The sequence below is a fragment of the Vulpes vulpes genome, chromosome 12 (assembly GCF_048418805.1).
Source record: "Vulpes vulpes isolate BD-2025 chromosome 12, VulVul3, whole genome shotgun sequence".
Lineage (NCBI taxonomy): Eukaryota > Metazoa > Chordata > Mammalia > Carnivora > Canidae > Vulpes > Vulpes vulpes.
Window position 1 is genome coordinate 50,568,513 of NC_132791.1, and position 19,895 is coordinate 50,588,407.

The following is a 19,895-nucleotide window of genomic DNA, read 5'->3' on the forward strand; positions in this document are numbered from 1 at the left end:
AGGAATGTCATCTCGTGAGGCCAAAGCCCTCTCCACACGACTGGGGCATGGTGGGCTGGTGTCATGGGGGCGCCAGTCCCCTAGGTCCCACTGGGCAGGGGAGCCCTCAAGGTGGGGCTCAGGAGGCAGGGCTGGCCTCTGTCCCCGTCCTTGGTCAGGGCCTGGCCGATGCCTGCAGAGAGGCAGCGCCCTCTGTCGCAGCTTCTGAGGAGCAGATAATGCCAGCGACCACACCCACAGAAAGTTCTCTTCTGGCTTGGTTTTCTCCTGTGAAATGGCTTCACTCTGGGCAACAACCTCCCTGGAGTTTCAGGATGGGACAAGCCTGCTGAGATGAAACCCAAGCCAAAGTCCACTCAGTCACTTCCCTAGGGTCAGCGACCCAGGGTGCTTAGGCACCAGAGAGAAGGCCATGCTCTGAGGTCAGCAAACGGCCCTCTGCGCCCAACCAGAGTGGAGACAGCAGAGCTGCTGCCTCCCCGGGTCCCCTCAGCAGCTCTCCGCTGCCTCCAAGGTGACGCCCGGACTCCCAAGCCTGCAGCTCAAGATTCCTCACAGTCTGACTGCAACCCACCTGGTCCCCAGGCCTTGTCCCCTGAGAGGCTGTGAGCTGGGTGCAGGCAAGGACATGGCCCCCCAAACCTCCAAAATTCCCAGGTGCCCCTGCCGCAGGTGGCAGAGGGGATGGCGGGCCTGAGAGGGTCATGGCCGCAGAGGCCCGACTCACCAGAGTCCGGGATGAGCAGCTCATCGATGTAGTGGATCACACCATTGGTGGCCAGGACGTCTTTGTTGGAGATGATGGCCTTCCCGTTGATGGTGAGCATGTCCCCGCTGCAGCCCACCTCCAGCGTAGTGCCCTCCAGGGTCTCCACAGACATCCCTGCGACGATGGCTTCCGCACACATGGCCGACTTCAGGATGTGGTTGTTTAGCAGGTCTGGGGGCCCAACAGGACACAGGTCAAGGCAGTGCTGGTGCCAGGTTGATCCCCGAGGCCGCTCGCAGCCTCCACGGCGGTGAAGATGCTGCTCTCTGTGACGCTGACCTGCAGATGCTGGGGTACCAGCAGCCCCACTCTTCCTCTCCTGCTGCTGCCGCTGCAACTAGCCACGCTCAGCAAGCAGACTGCCTGGGTCTGAGCCTCAGCTCGGCCACTTACTAGCCGTGGAGCCCCTGCCCAGGTGGAGCTAAGCCTGGCCCTCACCTTCTGGGGACAGTGTCAGGAGGACAGGAAGCTCTGAGTGTAAAGCACCCAGTCTGGTGTCCGACTATGGAGTAAACACCCAACAAATGTTGGTGACTAGCTTATTAGTACCTGAACCTAAGGTTGAATTCTCTTCATAGTACTTGAACCTCAGAATAAGTTTACCCTGGGACTTTATATGTGATTTTTAGAAAAATGTAAAAGGTGGTAGGCAAAGATGGAAACTGTGGCAAATGAGAGTTCGCAATTATTTGCACATTTTATCTGTTTTTGTTAGTTTCACCCAAGGGTCTACTGGTTGCCAGGATCTTTCTTCGGGCCTGGGGACGGCAACCAATAAGACACGGTCTTTGCCACCCCACTTGCCCCACCCATAAATCACAAACACAATCATTTATTTACTCGTCCAAGTGGTCTTTGGGGACAGGACGGAGGTTGGGGGTCCTGAGGAAGCTGTAAGGAGCAGCAGGGCGACATGAGCCCAGGCAGGCAAGGGCAGGTTCCCGGACTGCCTCTTACCACCGTCACTGGGGCCCTTTGTCGTACATTCTCACCACAGAGGCGAGTTTCAATCTGTGCTGAGTGTGAGAACCAAAACCGCACTGTCACAGACAAGAGGAAGCTCGGGAGGCCTGCAGAGGCAGGGAGGCTCCTGTAGGGGCCTCGAAGGCCAATCAGCTGGCAGGAAGGGAAAGGACAGCCAGGCCACCACGGGAACGAGGTCTCAGGGATTTAGCTTCTCAGGGAAGGACAGTGAACGCTGGGTGGGGTCAGGGTGACCTGTGTGGGCCCCTGGGAGGGAGACCCGGGCCAGGGCTGGAAGCCACTCTTCAAACAAAGCACGCCAGCCCAGGGCTGCTTCTTGCCTGTCTGCCAGCCCAGTAGAAACAGCTGAGTCTGTCCGGCTGGACTCCTGTCCCTCTGCCTTTGAGCCTGCCAGGGAGAGCCCTGTACTGAAGGCCCTTGCTTAGAGCCAACGGGTTACTAAGGGTGGGGGGATGGTGGGGGGCTGTGCCAAGGGGGTAGATTAGAGCTGTTTTTTCTTATAGTAAGAGTTCTGATATCTACAAAGATGAAAATGTGCTCTGCACAAAACAGGTTGCAGGGAGACCACAGCTCTAAACAAAAAGTTCAATACACTGAGATGCACCCAAGGCTCCCTGCTGGGGGCACTTATGCCATAGCCCTCACCACTTCAGTTCCCACGACCTGTTTTTTTTTTTTTTTTTTTAAAGTAACTTTTTTTTTTTTTTTTTTTTTTTAATTTTTTATTATAGTCACAGAGAGAGAGAGGCAGAGACATAGGCAGAGGGAGAGAAGCAGGCTCCATGCACCGGGAGCCTGACGTGGGATTCGATCCCGGTTCTCCAGGATCGCGCCCTGGGCCAAAGGCAGGCGCCAAACCGCTGCGCCACCCAGGGATCCCCCACGACCTGTTTTTAATCCCAGCTAGGCTTCAACTTCTTTGAGGACAAGTCTGTACCATGCACCATTTGTAGCCTTGGTCCCTGCCACAGGCCAAGCTCGGAGGTGCCATGACATTTGGACACAACGGATCCCCATCTATGCTTTCAGAAATGTGCCCCTGCCAGCCCCACATGGCTGCAAGGAGAACATTTTACATTTATAGGGCATCCAAAATGCAGCAGGTATTTTAGATTGTACATTCTGAAGGAGAGTTTAATAGACTGAAAAGCAACGAAGTCATCCCTGGGTTATATTTGGGAGGAATAGTGTGGTTGGGGTACACAGGGGAGCTGGGGCCTAGTCCTCTCTGCAGGGGTCAGCAGGGCAGCAACTCAGTGGCCAAGCTGGGCCTTCCCTTCCCTCCCCTCTTCCACATGCTTGGTCCTTCCCTTTCCTCCAGCCATAACCCATGCACCTCTAACTCAGTGGCTCACTGACAAGGCATGGAAGGACCCAGCTATAGAGAGTCAAGACTGGACTATAATTGATTTCTAATGATAATTTTGGATCATCCATGAGGTCCCTGGCTGGACAGACACAGTTCCAGGGTCAGCACAATGGCTCCATTCCTAGGATGCCAGGACCTGCCATCACCTTCTTTCACCAAGCTGCTGCCCACATGGCAGCCTTGCTCAGGCTTTGATCATTCGAGCCGTTAGTGCTTTCTGAGTCTGGCCAGGGTCTGCTTTGGGCCTCCAGCTCCACCTTGCTTCTCAGCACACCTCACTAGAACAAGGCTGTTGGGTTCCTGACTTGCCCCTCTGACCAGGGCTCTGCTCTGGCCTCCGCAGAACAAGCTCCAGCTGGGAGCAGTGGGACAGGATGGCAGGCAGTATGTTCACCATATGCAAGAGCAGGCCTCGGGCTCAGGCTGGCCGCCCCAGTGAGGCAGCAGTAGGAGTGGAGGGGTGCTCACCTCTCAGGGCTTCCGGGTCACCCAGGATCCTGTTCAAGGTTTCAGCAGGGATCTTCTCAAAGGCCTCATTGGTAGGGGCCAGCAGTGTGAACTGGCCATCACCTTCAAGTAGGGTGTTGAGCCCAGATGCAGCCACGGCAGCCTGCGGGGCGGGGAGGGGATGGTGTGCTCCCTGAAGGCTCTGGGATGCTCTGCAGACAAGAGGCACACACGGCCTTGCCAGCCCTCCCTCAAAGCGCTCCAGGCTTTTGTCCAACCCAAGATGAAATGGCGAGCCAAACCAAAGCTCACCTCTTACCGTGGCTTCCGGGAACCTTGCCCGGCCTGCACTCCTACCACTCAGGCCACTCTTCAAGTACTTGCTGTGCCTTTGACCTTCCCACCCCCAGGCTGGGGCCCCACCATTCCCTCTACCCTTCCTCTTTTCTTTGCTTCTCCAACTCCTATGCCTTCATTAGGACTTGCCTACCATCTTCTTTTTCTAGGTAGCAACTTGACACCGCCGCCCTCACCACCCCTCCCTCCCTGCACCGCACCCAGGCAGAAAGGAGTCTGTTGTGCATGTTTTCACAACTTGCTGTCCTCCACATTATACTGAACTAGCTCCTGGCCATACTGCTTGTGTGAGTTCTAGGAGTGGAAGGATTCTATCACCCATGTCTACGGAGCAGCCCGAGAACCTTCTAAAAGTAGAAAGGGCTTCCTACTGCTGTTGGATGGAGCTAGGCCCCTCCGGCCAGTCTGCAGCCCTGCACTGTCTGCCCCTGCCTGCCTGCAGCATCCCCTTCCCCTTCTCATGGTGTCGCTGCCTGCCCCCTGGCCTTGCCCACCTCCTCCTTGTGGTTCTTGCTCTCCCCTCTGCCTGCAGTGCTCTTACCACTCTGCATTTCATTTAACTGGCCATTCTTATCCTTCAGTGCTCAGGTCAGAAGTCACTGGTTCTAGAGAGACTTTCCCTGGCCACCCAGGGCCACATGGCCTCTGCCCACCACTCACTGACTTCACCCCACCCCTCACAGGCCATGGCCACCTCGTGTGCATCTTGTCTGTCTCCCCAGGAAGAACAAAAGTGCCGCTGAGGACAGAAAGTTGTCTGTCTCATTCACCCATAGGCCCCCGGCACACAGAATAATACCCGGGACGTAGCAGGTGTTAATGAGGAGGTGCTATCGGAAGGCAAGATGGGCATTAGGGAGGTACAGGGGGAATGTCTGTCAAACCTAAACACTAAAAGGAGGTAACTCAGTGGGGAGCAACCACAATGAATCAAAAGATGTGCCACCATCTTTGCGGGGACACGATTTACCTGCAGACTCCTGACCTCGGAGTGACCCAGAAGGAAAGCAGTGGGGGATGAGCTCAGGGAGCAGGGTCCCCCACAGAGCCACTTGCTGAGGTCACCTCAGTGCCAGCCCAGCCCGGGGGTGTTTATGTCTCTGTGTTGGAGATCTCCAGGGGAGGAACCATCCCAGGCCCTCTGGCTGCCTTTGTGGTCAGGGAGTTCTCCCTGAATCAGGGCAAAACCCCTGACGGCGCAGCCTGTGTTCACTTCCTCCAAGCAGCCACTGCCAAGAGCACTGCCCGCCTGCCAGTCCAGCTCTGAGACAAATGCCTGCTGGGCAGGGCAGAGGGAGCGGGATTCCGCAGCCCCAGAGGAGTCAGAAGCCAGGCCAGAAGTTAGACCTAGACTCCCGTGGCCATGCTGGTGGCCTCTCTGCTGGTCTGGGCTCCAGGGAAATGTGGGTATGGCTGCAGCAGGGGTCCCCTGGTGGGGACATGCGGTCCAGAAGATGATGAAGCCTGACATCATTCTAGTCCTGCATATGGGAACTGCCACCTGGGAGGAAGTATCCCTTCCTGGACACTTCCTAGACACTCTGGAACCTGTGGAATCGGCCCAGGCAGCCCTTGGGCTCTAAGCCCAAGCCGAGGACCACTGAGCTTTCCAGGGGAGCCACGGAAGGAGAGCTTTAAAAGGAGAGGGCGGGCAGAGGGAATTTCCCAGCAGAGGATTCTAATGTTCACTGTGGTCTAGCTGAGTGTCTTGACGAGTGGACCCTCCATGCTCACAGGCACTTGGAGAAACTCGCTGTACATCCCCTAAATGCCCATAAACACAGAGCCATCCTCTGCTTCTCCCGCAGGAGGAGGCCCTTTTGAGAGGTGGTGTGTCCCCAGGCCAGGCCCCCTCCCAGGGCAGTTCCTCACCCGAAGGGTTTCGAAGGTGTCTTCGATCTCAATGATCTGCTGGATGTTGTTGGTGATGGTGGAGATGACCTTATCAATGAGGTGTACCACACCGTTGGTTGCGTGGTGGTCGGCTTTCAGCAGCCGGGCACAGTTCACGGTCACAATCTGCCCAGAGAAGAAAGGAGGATGAGATGAGCAGTTCGCATGTCAGAGGCACAGGCTCACAGCCTCAGTGGGGGAGTGAGGGGGGGAATGACACAGTGCAGAAGCTGAACTAGAGGGTCTGAGGAGAAGCAGGTGCAGGAGGCAGGGAATACTTCCAGCGTACCCCACGTGCAGAACAAAACCCCAGAAACCAGCCCCATGTGCAGACCAGGAGCAGGCGCAGTGTGGACACAGGGCAGTGCTGTGTAACCAGGGGACTACATACCCCGTTGGGATAGTGGTGGATCTGGATGTCCGAATTCTGGTACATGGAGGTGAGGGCCATGCCATGTTTCAGCTCGTCTGTCAGGACTCGTCTGTTCACCATGTGATAGCGAAGGGCATTGAGCAGCTCGATGTTGACATTGCTCACCAGGGAGTCCAGCACTTCCTAAGAGGGAAGGCCAGGGCGGCAGTTAGGGTGCTGGGGACCACATATTCCAGAGGTGGTGGCTTCTTGTTACCCTGGGAAAGGTGCTTCTGAACCCCCGGTGACCCCAGGCCTCCATCTCACCAAGGACCCCTCCTCAGTGAACCCCAATGCCTGTCTGCTCAGTTGGACAGATGGGGCATCGGAAACAACCTGGTGAAGGTATATATTAACTCAACTTCCAACTTCTTGGGCTTTGTCTGAGGGTGCAAGGAAAAAGTTGCCTGCAATGGCAGGAAATCACTACAGAGTGTCATGCTTCCTGCCCACCAGCCACCCCTCTGAGAAGTAAGGCAGTCATCTCACAGCTGGCAAGGAAGCCCAGGCCTCGTTGCTGGGGGCAAAGATGGTGAAGCTGCCGGGACCTTCCATCTCGGGCCTCAGCTTCTCCGTGCGGTCTGTGTACAGCTGAGTGGTGGTTGATCCGACGACTCCCAGGGTCTCGTAAAGGTTCGAGAGAGGCAGGGCTGCAGGGGCAGAGGACAGAGGAGGGATGGATCTGTGGAGCCCACCCCCACCTGACCATACCTTCCCTGGTCCGCGGAATGCATGGTGCCCCTGTAGAACGTGTGTGTGGGAAAGCCCAGGGACGACCATCGCTGGTGAGCCTAAAGCTTGTCACATACTTCTTCTTCTCCTTCTTTTTTTTTAAAGTGCTATTTATTTATTTGACACACACACAGAGACAAAGCACAAACTGGGAGAGCAGCAGAGGGAGAGCAGGGATCCCGATGCAGGGGTCCATCCCAGGACCCTGGGATCATGACCTGAGCTGAAGGCAGACACTTAACTGAGTCACCCAGGTGCCCCCTTATCTCAACCTTCTTACAACAGCTCTCTAGGTCAAATGCCTCCCTGCTCTGATTCTACTAATTGGTCATTTTTCATCAATTTAGCTGCAGCCAAATGAAGCTTCTGTTCATAGACATTTAAAGATTTATTTATTTATTAGAGAGAAGAGAGTGTGTGGGCAGGTAGAGGGGCAGAGGGAGAGAGAATCTCAAGCAGACGCCCCACTAAGTGAGGAGCCTGACACGGGGCTCAGTCTCATGGCCCGAGATCATGACCTGAGCCAAAATCAAGAGGCAGTCGCTTAACCCACTGTGCCCCACCCCCTGCGCCCCCCCCCCCCCCCCCCCCCCCCCCCCCGTCCAGAGACATTTACATAATACTAGCAGGAATGTACACCCAAAATAGATACCCTAGTTACAAACGAGGCTTTCAGATTTATCTAGTTGTTGAAACTGGTTTCCTAATGGCCTCTACTGGGATGAAAGAACATTACAAATCTTCCAGGTTCTTTGTATATTTATAAGCAATAAAATGTGATTTCCTAAAAGCCCTAGAATGGCCTGAGGCTTAGGAGACCTTCCCCTCCCATGGGGAGCTCAAGGCCCACGTGACAGGGCAAGGGGAGCGCGCGGAGGGGGGGGGCTCTCCCCCAAGGTCATTCTCCACAAACCCCACCACTTAATTCCCACTTGTCCTTCCACCTAAGCCCCCCCACACCCCGCCCTGCCAACCACACCCCTTTGTGACCTTGGCAACAACCGAACTGCCCCTTCCTTTTAAGTTAAGTTCGTCCCACATTCTCAAGCAATAAACAACAAATATTTCAAAGTTAAAACACCCCCTCTGCATAGTCCCAGAGGATGTGCCTGAAGGGAAGCCTCTGAAAGAACTCACAGGTGCCACCTAGACCTTGGCCCTGTGGCCATTCGTGGTTCCCTGGGCTGATGGTGGCTAAGCCTGCCAGGCTTGGGCCACCCCCTCCACCCCCTACCCCCGCCCCCCCCGTGGGATCCAAAGGACAGAGTTCCAGTGGAGGGAGGAGGGGAAGCCTGGCACAGGCAGCCGGCTCTCCAACAGAGCTGAGCAGAAATGTGGGTGCCATGGGAATCATGCCCAGGCCCACGAGCAAGGCCAGCAGCCCAGCCTGGGAGGCGAGCCTGGGCAAGTTGGACTCGGAGTCTGCTCCACCAGCCTCATCAGGAGGTCAGCTTGCACAGGAAGGAGCAGTGCAGGAAGCTCCCGGTCCTCAGATTCCACCCTCGGGCCCTTGCCTGGAGCCTGGAGCCAGAGAGCAAGCGGAGGATGTCCACGCAGCCCTGGTGCTCAGACCCCCACATGGATGGACCCCAAGGCCTCTCCCACTGGGCTCCTCCTTCCCCACCTCCCTCCCCCTGCAGTCTGCACCAGTGGGCTGGACCAGCTTACTCACCTGCGGGACAGCCCTTCTCTCCTGGCACCTTCTCATACCCGGGGCAGCACTCATAGCTGATGACTCTGCAGGGAGAGGGGCACACACGTGAGGTCCAGACAGGGCATCCGTCCTCCTCACTGCTATCAGGAAGAGGGGCCTCCACAGACAGAGGAAGGGAAATGACAGTAGGACATAGGACATCCTGCTCTCGGAGGGGACCATTCTCGAGCAAGGAACTTGTCACTCCTCAGCTTTCTAGAACATTCCCAATGGTTGTCATCCCTATGGCAATCCCACTTGGGACTGTGCCAGCACGTTCCATAGGGGGATTAGAAAACACACCCACCAGGAATGTATCGCCAGCACCACATGTGGCAAACACCATGGTTAGCATTTTTGAGTAGCATTTTTGAGAGGCGGCAGGGAGCAGGAGGGGGTGCCCTGGATCTGTTCCGGTTGAGTCTGCCACTAACCAACCGGGACCTCTGCTCCCTGGGCCTCCAGGGTCTCCTGCGTCCTCCCTGGGTCTCCGTTGCCCCGTCTGTAAAACGTATGTGTGTATCCTTCAGTGGTCACCAGATTCCATCGCTCATGCTCATCCAGCTCCCTGACTCACTAACCAAGAGGGACAGCACATAGATGACCATTAAGGTTTCTGGTCTTGACAATCAAACTTTACAACTTCTAAAATTAAAATAAAAACAAAGCTCCCCTCTTTCCCCATTTCTTTAAATTGAAAACAAAATCTTAATCAATAACAACATTTATATGGTTTAAAAATGAAAATGTGCAAAGGATTATATCGCACAGTCTTCCCCCTCCAACCCCATCCCTCAACCATCCCATCGTCCTTCCAGGAGGCAACTGATACCACCAGTCTGTGAGATTCCTTGGCATCTGGATGAAAAGGAGACTGGCACTTATACAGTTTTAAACTCTGAAATCATTTGGCAGAAAAACTTAAAACTTTCTCTGCTCTCAACTCAGGCCAGCCTATGATGGAATAATTACTGTCCTCTGGAGGTCTGAAATACACAGCCTCGGCTAACCTAATATTCGGGGGAAGCCCAAAAGACAGAATTTCAAATCCTGTTACAAGGAAGTCTGTGTCTCAAAGCTTATACCTAAGAGAGACTTGCTTCTCATCTATTCCCCAAGTCCTGTGCAAGGCCAGCCTGCGTCCTTTGACAGCCTCGGGACCAGACGCAGTGTCCTGTCCCTTTTCTCCTTGTCCAGGGACTCACCCTTCGGGATAGGAGATAACTCAGACTTAAACTGCAGCAAATTTTACCACAGACCTGCCCACTGTGGGGCTCTCCCAGGATGACCTCGGAAGACAGGCAGGCAGACTGGGGAAGGAACAGGGCTCTGGAGTCGGGCAGGGTGCTCCCAATGTGCTCAGGCATTTTGCTCCTTTAATTCAATTGGAGTCATTTCAGGGAAGCCCTGCTGAGTTGTGAGAAGACAAAGCCTAGTTCGTCTTTTGTCCAGGGGGTGTTTCAGAGACAGATTGGCTAGGATTCTCCAGCTACAAGAATCACTTTGCCAGAAGTGGGTCCCCCCAGAAATGGTTAAGGAGTTTGACAAGTCATACACATCCCTCTTTGCCCTGCTCCCTCTATCCCCCTATCCACTTCGTCCTCCTACTCTCCAGCCTTCCCCCATCCTACTCTCTTCTAACCTTTCATCCCCATTCCCATAAGGTCTCTACTTTTAAGGGCTAAATGGATTCAGAACTTGCCTTTTGACTGACCCACAATTTTCGTTTTGGAAACTAAAGTCTTCTTTTGCAACAAAAGTAAGATCTGACCAATATACAATTTTTCAAAGGCAACATGGTATCATAGGAAGAGTTCTAGAATTAGGGGACCTGGCTTGTGACCCATCATTAACGAACAGGGTTCGAAAGGGACCTTGAAGGTCCACTTTTCTCTCAGGGCCTCAGTTGCCTCATCTGTGAAATGAGGTGAGGCTAAATGAGACGATCTCCAAGATTCATTCTAATCTCACACTCATGGTTCTAGTCACTAGGATTATTCCTTGGTGGGCAGAGAAGCTTTCTTTCAAAGGAGAGTGTCTGACGGCTTCTCCCAGCTAAACCTAGGGAGAGCTCCAAGCCTTAGGCCCATAGCCATAGACCCAGGGCACGCCCAGGGCCTATCTGATAAACACCAGGGCTCTGTGGCTGAGGTTGGAGAGGCAGGATTAAGGTCAAGTCCACCAAAGTTTAGCTTCTTTCCAAAAGTGCTTGGGTGACACTCCCTGGTACTAGAGAAGCACACTTGGAGGATGGGTCTTCTCAAAGTTCTCCTTGTCCCAGAGGCCCCCGTGCGTATGGGTGCTACACACTCCCTGCCTTGGACCCCCTCTCCCCTCAGCTGAGCTGGCCAACAATTCTTCTTTCAGGCTGCTGGCTTTTAGGTTCAATCTCAAAAAAACAAGAGAGAGCTCCACAGCTCAGGAGGCCTCAACAGGATTCCACTGAGGACAGAGAAAGCTAACTCCCTAAGTGTGAATTCCCTAGTCCCTATATGTTCATTGGGGGATGGGGTGGGAGGGTCGTATGGGGAGAAATGGGGCTGAGGGGCTGGGAGGAGGACAGATAGATATAAGTAGAAAAGTCTCAGTGTGGAGAAGAATACTTCGGAGAGAACCAGAAAGCTGCAAGGGCTCTCAGGGCCAGATCACAGCTGGGGAGGGACAGACCTGGGAACTTCCTGGGATTTGGTCAAGTCTAATCCCTTCTCCACTGTTCTTGGTGATGCACAGATTGGGGGAAAGCAGAGTGATCTGACACTGAGAGGACACAGGTGCTCTCTGTGATCCAGACCCCCCATTATCAGCACCCACTGTGCCTTTCCAGGTGGGCTCTGCACCTGAGGCCCATGGTGGCTGGAAATGGGTGGCCCACTGCCATCGCCAGAAGTCGATCCACCAGCCGAAGGCTTTTTCCTGGTTACATGAGCAAGGCTCTGCCAGGAAGCTTTCTTCTCATCCTCCTGCCCTGCTGGCCTTTCCCTCTTCTGCCTTCCTGCTGCAACAGTCTGACATCCTTGGCCGTCTCTAAGCGTGCAGGTGTGAGTCATGCCTCTCATCTCCAGCCTGGCAGCTTTCTGGGCTGAGATGCTTCCTCTGCTAGCAGTTTCCCTACTCCCAACTGTCCCTACAATACCAGCTATTCTCACAGCTGCTCTATGTGGCCCTAGAGAAGCAGAGAGCAGCTGGAAATTACAGATTGAGAAGATAGCCCATTGAGACAGTCTTGACCAAACCTTTCCAGACTAGCAGCGCCTGTTCTCAGCCCAGCATGCCATTCTCCTTGGGCTTTCGCCCTGAAAAGAATAGATGCTGTGGGGGGTTGAGCTGGATGCCATTACAGGGTCGAGTATCTGGTACCTTCTCTCTAGGATGAACATAGGAAAGATGGAAACCACAGGAGCCTCCATCTGTATCTCCCCAGTGCCTTGGCCTCCCTGTGTAGAGAGGACCAATCTACTGGTTTCTGAAGCTAATCTCATCATGGAAAACCTCTCTGATGAGAGGCTCCTGGCTTCTCCTTGACCTAACACAGTCCAATAAGTAAAAACCTCAGTCAGAAAAAGAGTATCTCTAGGACAGTGAGACACTAATATTCTTGATCCAGTTTCCCTGGTCAGAAGAACCATTTGAGGAAGAAGGTGAAGGTGAAGGTGAAGAAGAAGGTGAAGAAAAAAATCTAAATGCCCAATTTAGAAAGGCATTTAGATTATGTATTTATTCACATTTATTCATTTTATTCATCCATGAGAGACACAGAGAGAGAGGTAGAGATACAGGCAGAGGGAGAAGCAGGTGCCCTGTGGGGAACCCGATGTGGGACTCAATTCCAGGACCCCGGGGTCATGACTTGAGCCGAAGGCAGATGCTCAACCCCTGAGCCACCCAGGTGCCCCTTACAAGGACATTTAAAGAAGGCAAAGAGTGTCAATCTAAGGCCTTAAGGCTAGAGGTGGCTGGAAGGCTCTGTGCCAGTCCCCTCCAGAGTGTTACTCATGATCAGATGCAGACAGAAGCACTGGTATTTCTTTCCCCAAAACAATTTTCCAAGAAGTTGATATAATGGGTTAAAACCATCGCTGCCTCCAAGCGTGCGCTGCGGTCCTGGCCGGCTGTCAGGGCCGTAAATGTCTAAGGACTAACCAGACGCTGGAAGTAGGTGGAGCAAGGGATGCAGTCCGAGAGCCAGGTTCCCGCGACAGAAGGTAAACCACTCAGCGTGTCATGATTTCCAAGCAGAACCACGGAGCAAGCGCAGCCTGCTGTCGTCTAGCCAGGAAGCCATCCCCATGGACTGCCGGCCCCCAGGGGCCCCTTTTCTGTTCTCCCGACCTCGGAAGCTCAGCCGAGCTTTCCTCAGTCTCCACTAGAAAATCAAAATCTTGAGCTTTTTGATGAAAAAGGTCTCGTGTTAACCCCATGTCCTCCACCAAAGGGCCCACCGCTGAGCAGGGCCAGGCTTGGCCATGAGGAGGACAGAGCCTTTAAGAACTGTCCTTATGCTGTTGATGACAATCTGTTTGTATGTAGTGTGCGAGGGCATTCTGGGGGCTCCTGGACACTGGCCACGTCTCCTCAGCTCCCATGCCCTTTATTTGAGCAGGGGGTCCCCTTGCAGCCGGGGAACAGAATGATCACCAGATGGGGGTGAGCAGCCGGGAGGAGGCTGGGGACTCTGGGCCAAAAGGGCCTCTGCTGCCCCTCTGGAGGCCTTGTCTCTGGGACCCTCAGGCAGGGAATTTAGGGCTGTAGACAGCTACGTGGGGCGATTCACTCAGGCCTTATAGGGCTGGTCACTTATGCATCTCTCCATGTGACTAACAGCTGCTGGGTTGGTTTTTTGTTTGTTTTTTAAGATTTTACTTATTTATTCATGAGAGACACAGGGAGAGAGGCAGAGACACAGGCAGAGGGAGAAGCAGGCTCCATGCAGGGAGCCCGATGTGGGACTTGATCTCAGGACTCCAGGATCACACCCTGAGCCAAAGGTGGACACTCAACCGCTGAGCCACCCAGGTTGATATATACTAAGTGCTCAGTTGTTGAGCCTTTTTTGGAAAAACTCCAGGTATAATGAGAATTGAAGTTTGGTTAGTAACTTTACTGAAAGCAACGTCCTGCATGAGCTCACCAATCAAATCACAGTGTGACAATACGATTCCCCCATAAACCACCTACAGAAAGCAACAGATGGGGCCTGCATGGGTTCCCCATTGCTACAGTAACAAATAATCCCACATCCAGTGGTTAGAACAACACAAATTTATCATCTTACAATTCTGGATGTCAGACCCAGAGCGCGGCCTTAAGAGACTAAAATCGAAGACTGTATTCCTTTTAGAGGCTCTGGGGGAGAAGGTATTGTCTTTTCCAGCTTCTGGAGGCTGTGGTCACATCACTCCAACCTCCTCTCCTTCTCTGGCTCTGGCCTTCCTGCCTCCCTCTCATAAGGACCCTTATTACCACACGGAGCTCACCAGTTAACCAGGATAATCTTCGCCTCCCAAGATCCTTAACCTAATTGTATAACCAGAGGCTCTTTTTCCTTCAGTTACAGGTTCAGGGATTAGGATGTGGACACCTGTAGGGGGTCGTTATTCTGCCCACCACGGGGCATTACCCCAGACGGCACAAGGAGTCACGGAAATACTCACCAGAACACGATCCCCTGTCAGCTAAGCCACCTCCCTGGAATTTACAGAGTGGGACAGAACCTTCAGGAAATCCTGTACAACAAAGGTGTTGGGTGAACCCCTGGTGCAAGGTACATGTCAAATCTCGGTTGCTTGGAAGGACTTTATCCATGGGGTCCCACGTGGCTGCACAAGGAATGTAAAACAGGGAAGGAAGTGCTGCTATGGGCCTGGGGACAGCCTGGCATCCCCGGCTGGTTTCTCTCTGTCATCAGGGACCAAGGTTGTGGGACACAGGAAAGGAGGAAAAGGAGGGCTCTTCTTTGGCTTCATAGCGGACGTCCCTGGCGGCCCTGCCAGCACGAGACCTGCTGGAAAGAGCTGTGCCAGCTGATGGGAAGGCCCAGCCCTACCCCAGCTGCCTTCGGTAAAGGCTGGATCTTCAAGCCTGAACGCAGTGCGGAAGCAGAATTAATATCTCAGCCCTTGAACAGAGCAAGGCTTGCTCCTAGGAAAACGGGTGTGCCCTGCCACCTCATCTCGGCTTTCCAGAACGGCTGCTGAGCTCAGGAATGTACTGTTGCTCACGAAACAACTTCAAGGCTTGGGGAATGCACAGCTACCGGCCCTACCTGCCGGCTCCCCCGCTGGTGGCGCCTGTGCCACACATGCAGGACGTCTGAGCTCCGGCTAGGACTATTACATCCCCATGATCTCAACCCCGATCTGACTTGGCTGCTAAGTAGGCCTCCACCTCGTGGGGCTCACACAAAGGAGGCCTGTTGGGAGGCAGCAGGGCTTCCTGACCACAATTTCCTGCACCATCGCTCAAGCTGCTGCACATAAAGTTTTTATGGTGACTGATCAGACTGGGGCCTGGAGTCACAGAGTGGGATGCTGTCTCCTTCTCACCCCCAGCCCTCTTTGTTTGATTAACCAGTGTAGCACTCTGGTGCTCTTCAGGATCTGGAATAAAAGCTAATGTGAATTTGCAAGTAATAAAATCCACTCACATCGCTAAATAGGGGCCCACTGGTAACCACGTCCTGTAATAAAATCCAGATGGGAGACTTGACAAGTGGCACCAAAGACTCAGGTTCTTTTCTCCTTGGAACTGCAGAAAATCCACTGTCTGAAGACAATGTAGTGTCCTCCGGCTGGAGTACAGAGTGTGGCTGGTCCCCTCCCTCCTTCCATGGAGCAGGAGTCCAGGGCCTCACAGAAGCAGACAAATGGCTCCAGGCTCTGGGTCTCTGTGTGACTGGACACTGCAGAGTCTTCACCCTGTAGCCCTGGGCTTGGTGCCATTTGCCTCCTTTCAAATTTCAATGCTTCTTCCCCTAGGTGACCTGTGCTGCCTCTTGCCCTGTGATACTTTGCCTCCCTGCACCCTAACACACACCTCTGCTCCAGCCTCTTCCCTAGAGTCTTGCTGAGAAAATTCTCACTGCCCAAGCTGGCCCCCCATGGAGACAGTCCTGTTTGCTCCAACCACAGCTATGCCCCCCATTTCCCAGTATGGTCTAGACCCAAATAAATGTACCTGGGGATCCATTTTCACAAGGCTGATGTCATCTCCAGCCACCTTCTCCACCTCCCTTTCTGACCACCTATGGCACCGAACTCCTGGGGGACCGATGGCAGCTCTCTCATGGGTTTCTGTCCCCGTCCATAAGTGAGGTTCAAGGCCAATCCATCTCAGTTCCCTGACAATAAGGATGAGTTCCCCTTTCCCTCCCTGCGTCCTCTGGACCTCTTCCAAGTCAGCTCCACCTTCCTGACGTTGCACATGATGTTCCAGGAAGGGACCCTCTTGTCCTGGATTGTGCAGTTTTATATCAGCCTGTATTTTCCTATCCTCATTTCCTCTTTTTGATGTGGCCCAAAGCAATGGCCACATGGAGGAGTTGAATGTGCACACGATCCCCTTCTGGCTTTATAAGCCCTTGTCAGCATCTGCAACTAGGCTCTGAGAGCTGTGTGACCCCACGCTATACCCCTTTCCCACTCACAGCCCACTGCGGCTGCTGTACCACAACATCACCACTGTCTCAGAGCCATGCCTGCCCAGAGGGAAGAATGGGTCATTGAGAACACTTGCCAACACACAGCTGCGTGGCTGTGCCCTGTCCTGGCACACAGATGGAGAAGGGTGTAGGTACCAAGAACCAGCGAGCCAAGATGACTCACCATTGACAGCAGTGTCAGCTGGGGCACAGCAGGGCAACGTTACCAAGCTACTGTCAACTGGTCAGGCCAATGCCCCCACATAAGGCCACCCAAATGCCGCCCCACTGCCAGCTTGACATCACAAGCAGGTCTTACTTTTTAGGGAAATTGGGACTAACAAAAATGTGGAACTCCTGAGACCCAAAGGCTCTGGAATGGAGAAGAGCTGTTTGCTTGGTACCGGTCTTCTTCAGTCATCTTCTGAGAAGCAGTTATATGCAGCCTTGTTCTATGTTTAATTAAGGAATTAATTAACTGTTTAACTGAGCAGATAATACACATACACGGGGGAAAAAATCAAACAGTACTATAGACTTTTTTTGATTTGCTTAACTGGGGACACCAAGGAAGAATGTATGGTATGGAATTCGCATAATCTCCTTTTGTCCACGGCAGCAAGAACTACTGCTGGGTGTTGATTCACTGAATGCAGAAGTTGTGTCCTATTAGCTCACTCACCCCTCACCTTTGAGGCTGGGTATGGTCAAGCAGGAGCCAGCAGTCATGGGTCTGCCCTATGCAAGCTCCCAGGGAGCTGCTGGTGTCTCCCCAGCTCTGCCATGACCCCAATTTCTCTCCCTCTCTCTTTTTAAAGATTTTATTTGTTTATTCATGAGAGACACACACAGAGAGGCAGAGACACAGGCAGAGAGAGAAGCAGGCTCTCCGCAAGGAGCCTGATGCAGGACTTGGTCCCAGGACAGAGCCAAAGGCAGACACTCAACCACTGAGTCACCCAGGCATCCCCCCAATTTCTCTTGATTCATACCAGGATCCATAATTGCCTAAGACAATCAGAATTGCAAGCGGGGATATTTATTTTCTAGGTCCATTTTAAGGAACGAGCACTTTTTCTTCCTCCAACAGGCTCTGAAGTGGGAAGACAGGTCTACTCAAAAGCAATGTCCCTAGCAATACATTTAAAAATCCCTAGCATGGGAAGGAGTTCAACACAGTGGCTTAGAGGCTCTTAATCTTCCTATTCTGCAGACAAGAGGAAGGTCAGGCCCTCACAAGTGGCTCAGGAGGCTTCTCATTAGCACTTCTTCCCATCTGCAGCACAGAGCCAGCCTTGAGAGCTGCTGTTGACTCGTAGTGCTAAAACAGATTGGGTTGCTGGGGAATTCTGTTAGAACACACATGCCACCCTGTTTCCACAGGCAGCAAGGCAGCTGGGGCAAATGCCACTTCCCCAGGTGCTGCCACCCACAAGCCCTTTCGTAAGCACAATGGTCCCTACGCCACTGGCACTCTCACTTCTGTCTGCAGGACTTAGATCCACAATAACAGCACTTATTAGTGCAAGGCACCCTATTCAGCTTTGCATCTCCATCACTGTACGTCCTCGTGATGACCCATAAGGGAATCCTTAGTTACTCCCATCCGGCAGATGAGGCAATTGAGGGCTACGGCTGTGCAGCAACCTGCCCAGGTAAGTAGCAGAGCCAGCCTTGGAATGGGGGAGTCTTGAGCCTATGCTTTTCTGCCTCATAACACACATATTCCTCGGTACCCAGTCTTTTGGGAGATGTTTATCTCATGGCAGCAGAGCAGGAGTGGTATGTAAGTTCACCCATGGGCTTTCTTGCCCAGAGATCCAGGCCGGGAGCATCTCCACCGGCTTTCTACCACTCGGTGAGCATGGAGAAGCATCCACACCCCACCCCCACCCCCACCCCCAAGGCACACTCTGTATTTCATGCTTCTTATAATCCCCCATCAGCCATGAAAAATACATCCAGGTCCCTTCAGGAGCCTTAAACATACGAACCCAAATCGGCCAGCTTGCTATAAAGGCCACTCCCCAGCAACAGTTCCCCAACACGTTTGCACACGCATCTTCATGACTCCTGACGCAGGCTAACCTTTCAGAAGGCCGGCCCAGGCCCAGGGGCCCCGCTGCCGCCAGACATGCAGGGCGGCCACTTTGGTGGCTGGTAGTCTTGAGTGGTTATGGATACTCACGTGGATTTGCCACAGATTTTCCTCTGGTACCACTGCTTGCAGTTGGTGAAGTACTTCTTGTTGGTACCAATGAGCTTCTGCACGGCACACACGTTGGGGCTGAAATGAAAGCGGTGGTGTTGGCAAAATGAGCAGCATGTCTGCCCCACTACCATGTTCTTCCCACCACGTGGGCCCTCCCAGGTTGTTAGAATGTTCTAGATATGGAGAAGGGACAGTCATCTCAGTGTTGGTTTTGGTGGGTAGCTCAGGGGTAGACACTGTCTCAATCAATTTCCAGTGCCTCTGCAAGTCTCCTACCAAATTTAATTCTGGCCAAGTGTTATCTCACACACTGACATAATTCACCGAAGTATCCTTCTTTGACACAGATACTTGATACGCACAGATAAAAGCATCTTAAAATTTTAAGATCACATATAACAGGTTGTGAAACTAGTTTAAGTCATATGGTTGTGAAGCAAGGCAGCTTTGAGAGAAGCTCCCAGCCTTTCTCAGTACCTCCAAGCCCCACGGAACCAAAATGTCCAAAGGCTCTGACCCAGGACCCCGGAGCACATAGCCAGCCCCACTGTCCTGAGGGGAGGCCAAGGCCTGGACCCGGCACCCCCAGCAGCTCCACATAGACATGCTCTGCGTTCCTAGGCCAGGGGCTTGGCTCTGAACACAACCATGGTGACCATAGTCAGGACCTCATTAGGAAGCACTCTCCCACTGGACTCTCATTCTTTTACTACTTAGGCTCCAGCCTGATTCCGCTGTCCCCAGGAAGACCTCCTCCAGTGCCCAGGTGACACACTTCTGTGCGCCTCTCACTTGCAATATGGCCCTTATTTGATGCTTGGTACCAAACAGAATCCAACACTGTTCAGAGTACACATCTCTATTTTTTCCAATTATCCTCCAAAGGACGAGGTTCCCTGCCTTGTTCTTTTTTACATTCCAGATGAGTCCTAGCACGGGGTCAGGGTGAAGAAAGAGTTTGGAATGACCTTGCTGAAAATGCTGCTCCCAGGACCACCCACTCAGAGGAGTTCCTCAGGAAGTCTGGAGAAGCTGACTGCAGTGCCCACGGTTCTGCTGAGAAGCGTCCATCCTGGAGCCATGCAGTTTTGTTTTTTTTTAATCAACGTCCCAAGTCATGATCCAGACCATGCTCAGGCCATGTGGTGGGAGGATCTTCATCAGGAGCCCGTGGGGAGAGGAACTAGCTGTGGCTGTGTTGTGACATTTGGGAGGGGGTCCTCCTGACCTGAGGCGGGAAGTTCATCCGCCCAAGCACAAGCCAGAGGACAGCAAGGCAAAGAGCCTGAGGCTTCCACAGAACCTCCTTGTCCTAAGAAATTCAGGTGTCACTTTTACAAACCACTCCCTCTGTTACTTTAAAAATGTACTCTGTAATCGTCACTTGCTGC

At 53.2% G+C, this 19,895-nt stretch overlaps 1 protein-coding gene across 1 annotated transcript in view; it reads right to left on the reverse strand.

The window, feature by feature from the left end:
* The window catches only part of TGFBI (transforming growth factor beta induced), a 33,172-nt gene that overhangs the window by 9,659 nt on the left and 3,618 nt on the right, over positions 1–19,895 (reverse strand). Inside the window, exons 2-8 of the mRNA XM_072728548.1 lie at positions 18,481–18,579; positions 8,636–8,700; positions 6,721–6,881; positions 6,211–6,375; positions 5,799–5,945; positions 3,591–3,732; positions 728–940 (exon numbers count right to left, since the gene is read on the reverse strand). Of these exons, the coding sequence (XP_072584649.1) occupies positions 728–940; positions 3,591–3,732; positions 5,799–5,945; positions 6,211–6,375; positions 6,721–6,881; positions 8,636–8,700; positions 18,481–18,579 (992 nt within the window). The remainder of the gene's footprint in view (positions 1–727; positions 941–3,590; positions 3,733–5,798; positions 5,946–6,210; positions 6,376–6,720; positions 6,882–8,635; positions 8,701–18,480; positions 18,580–19,895) is intronic.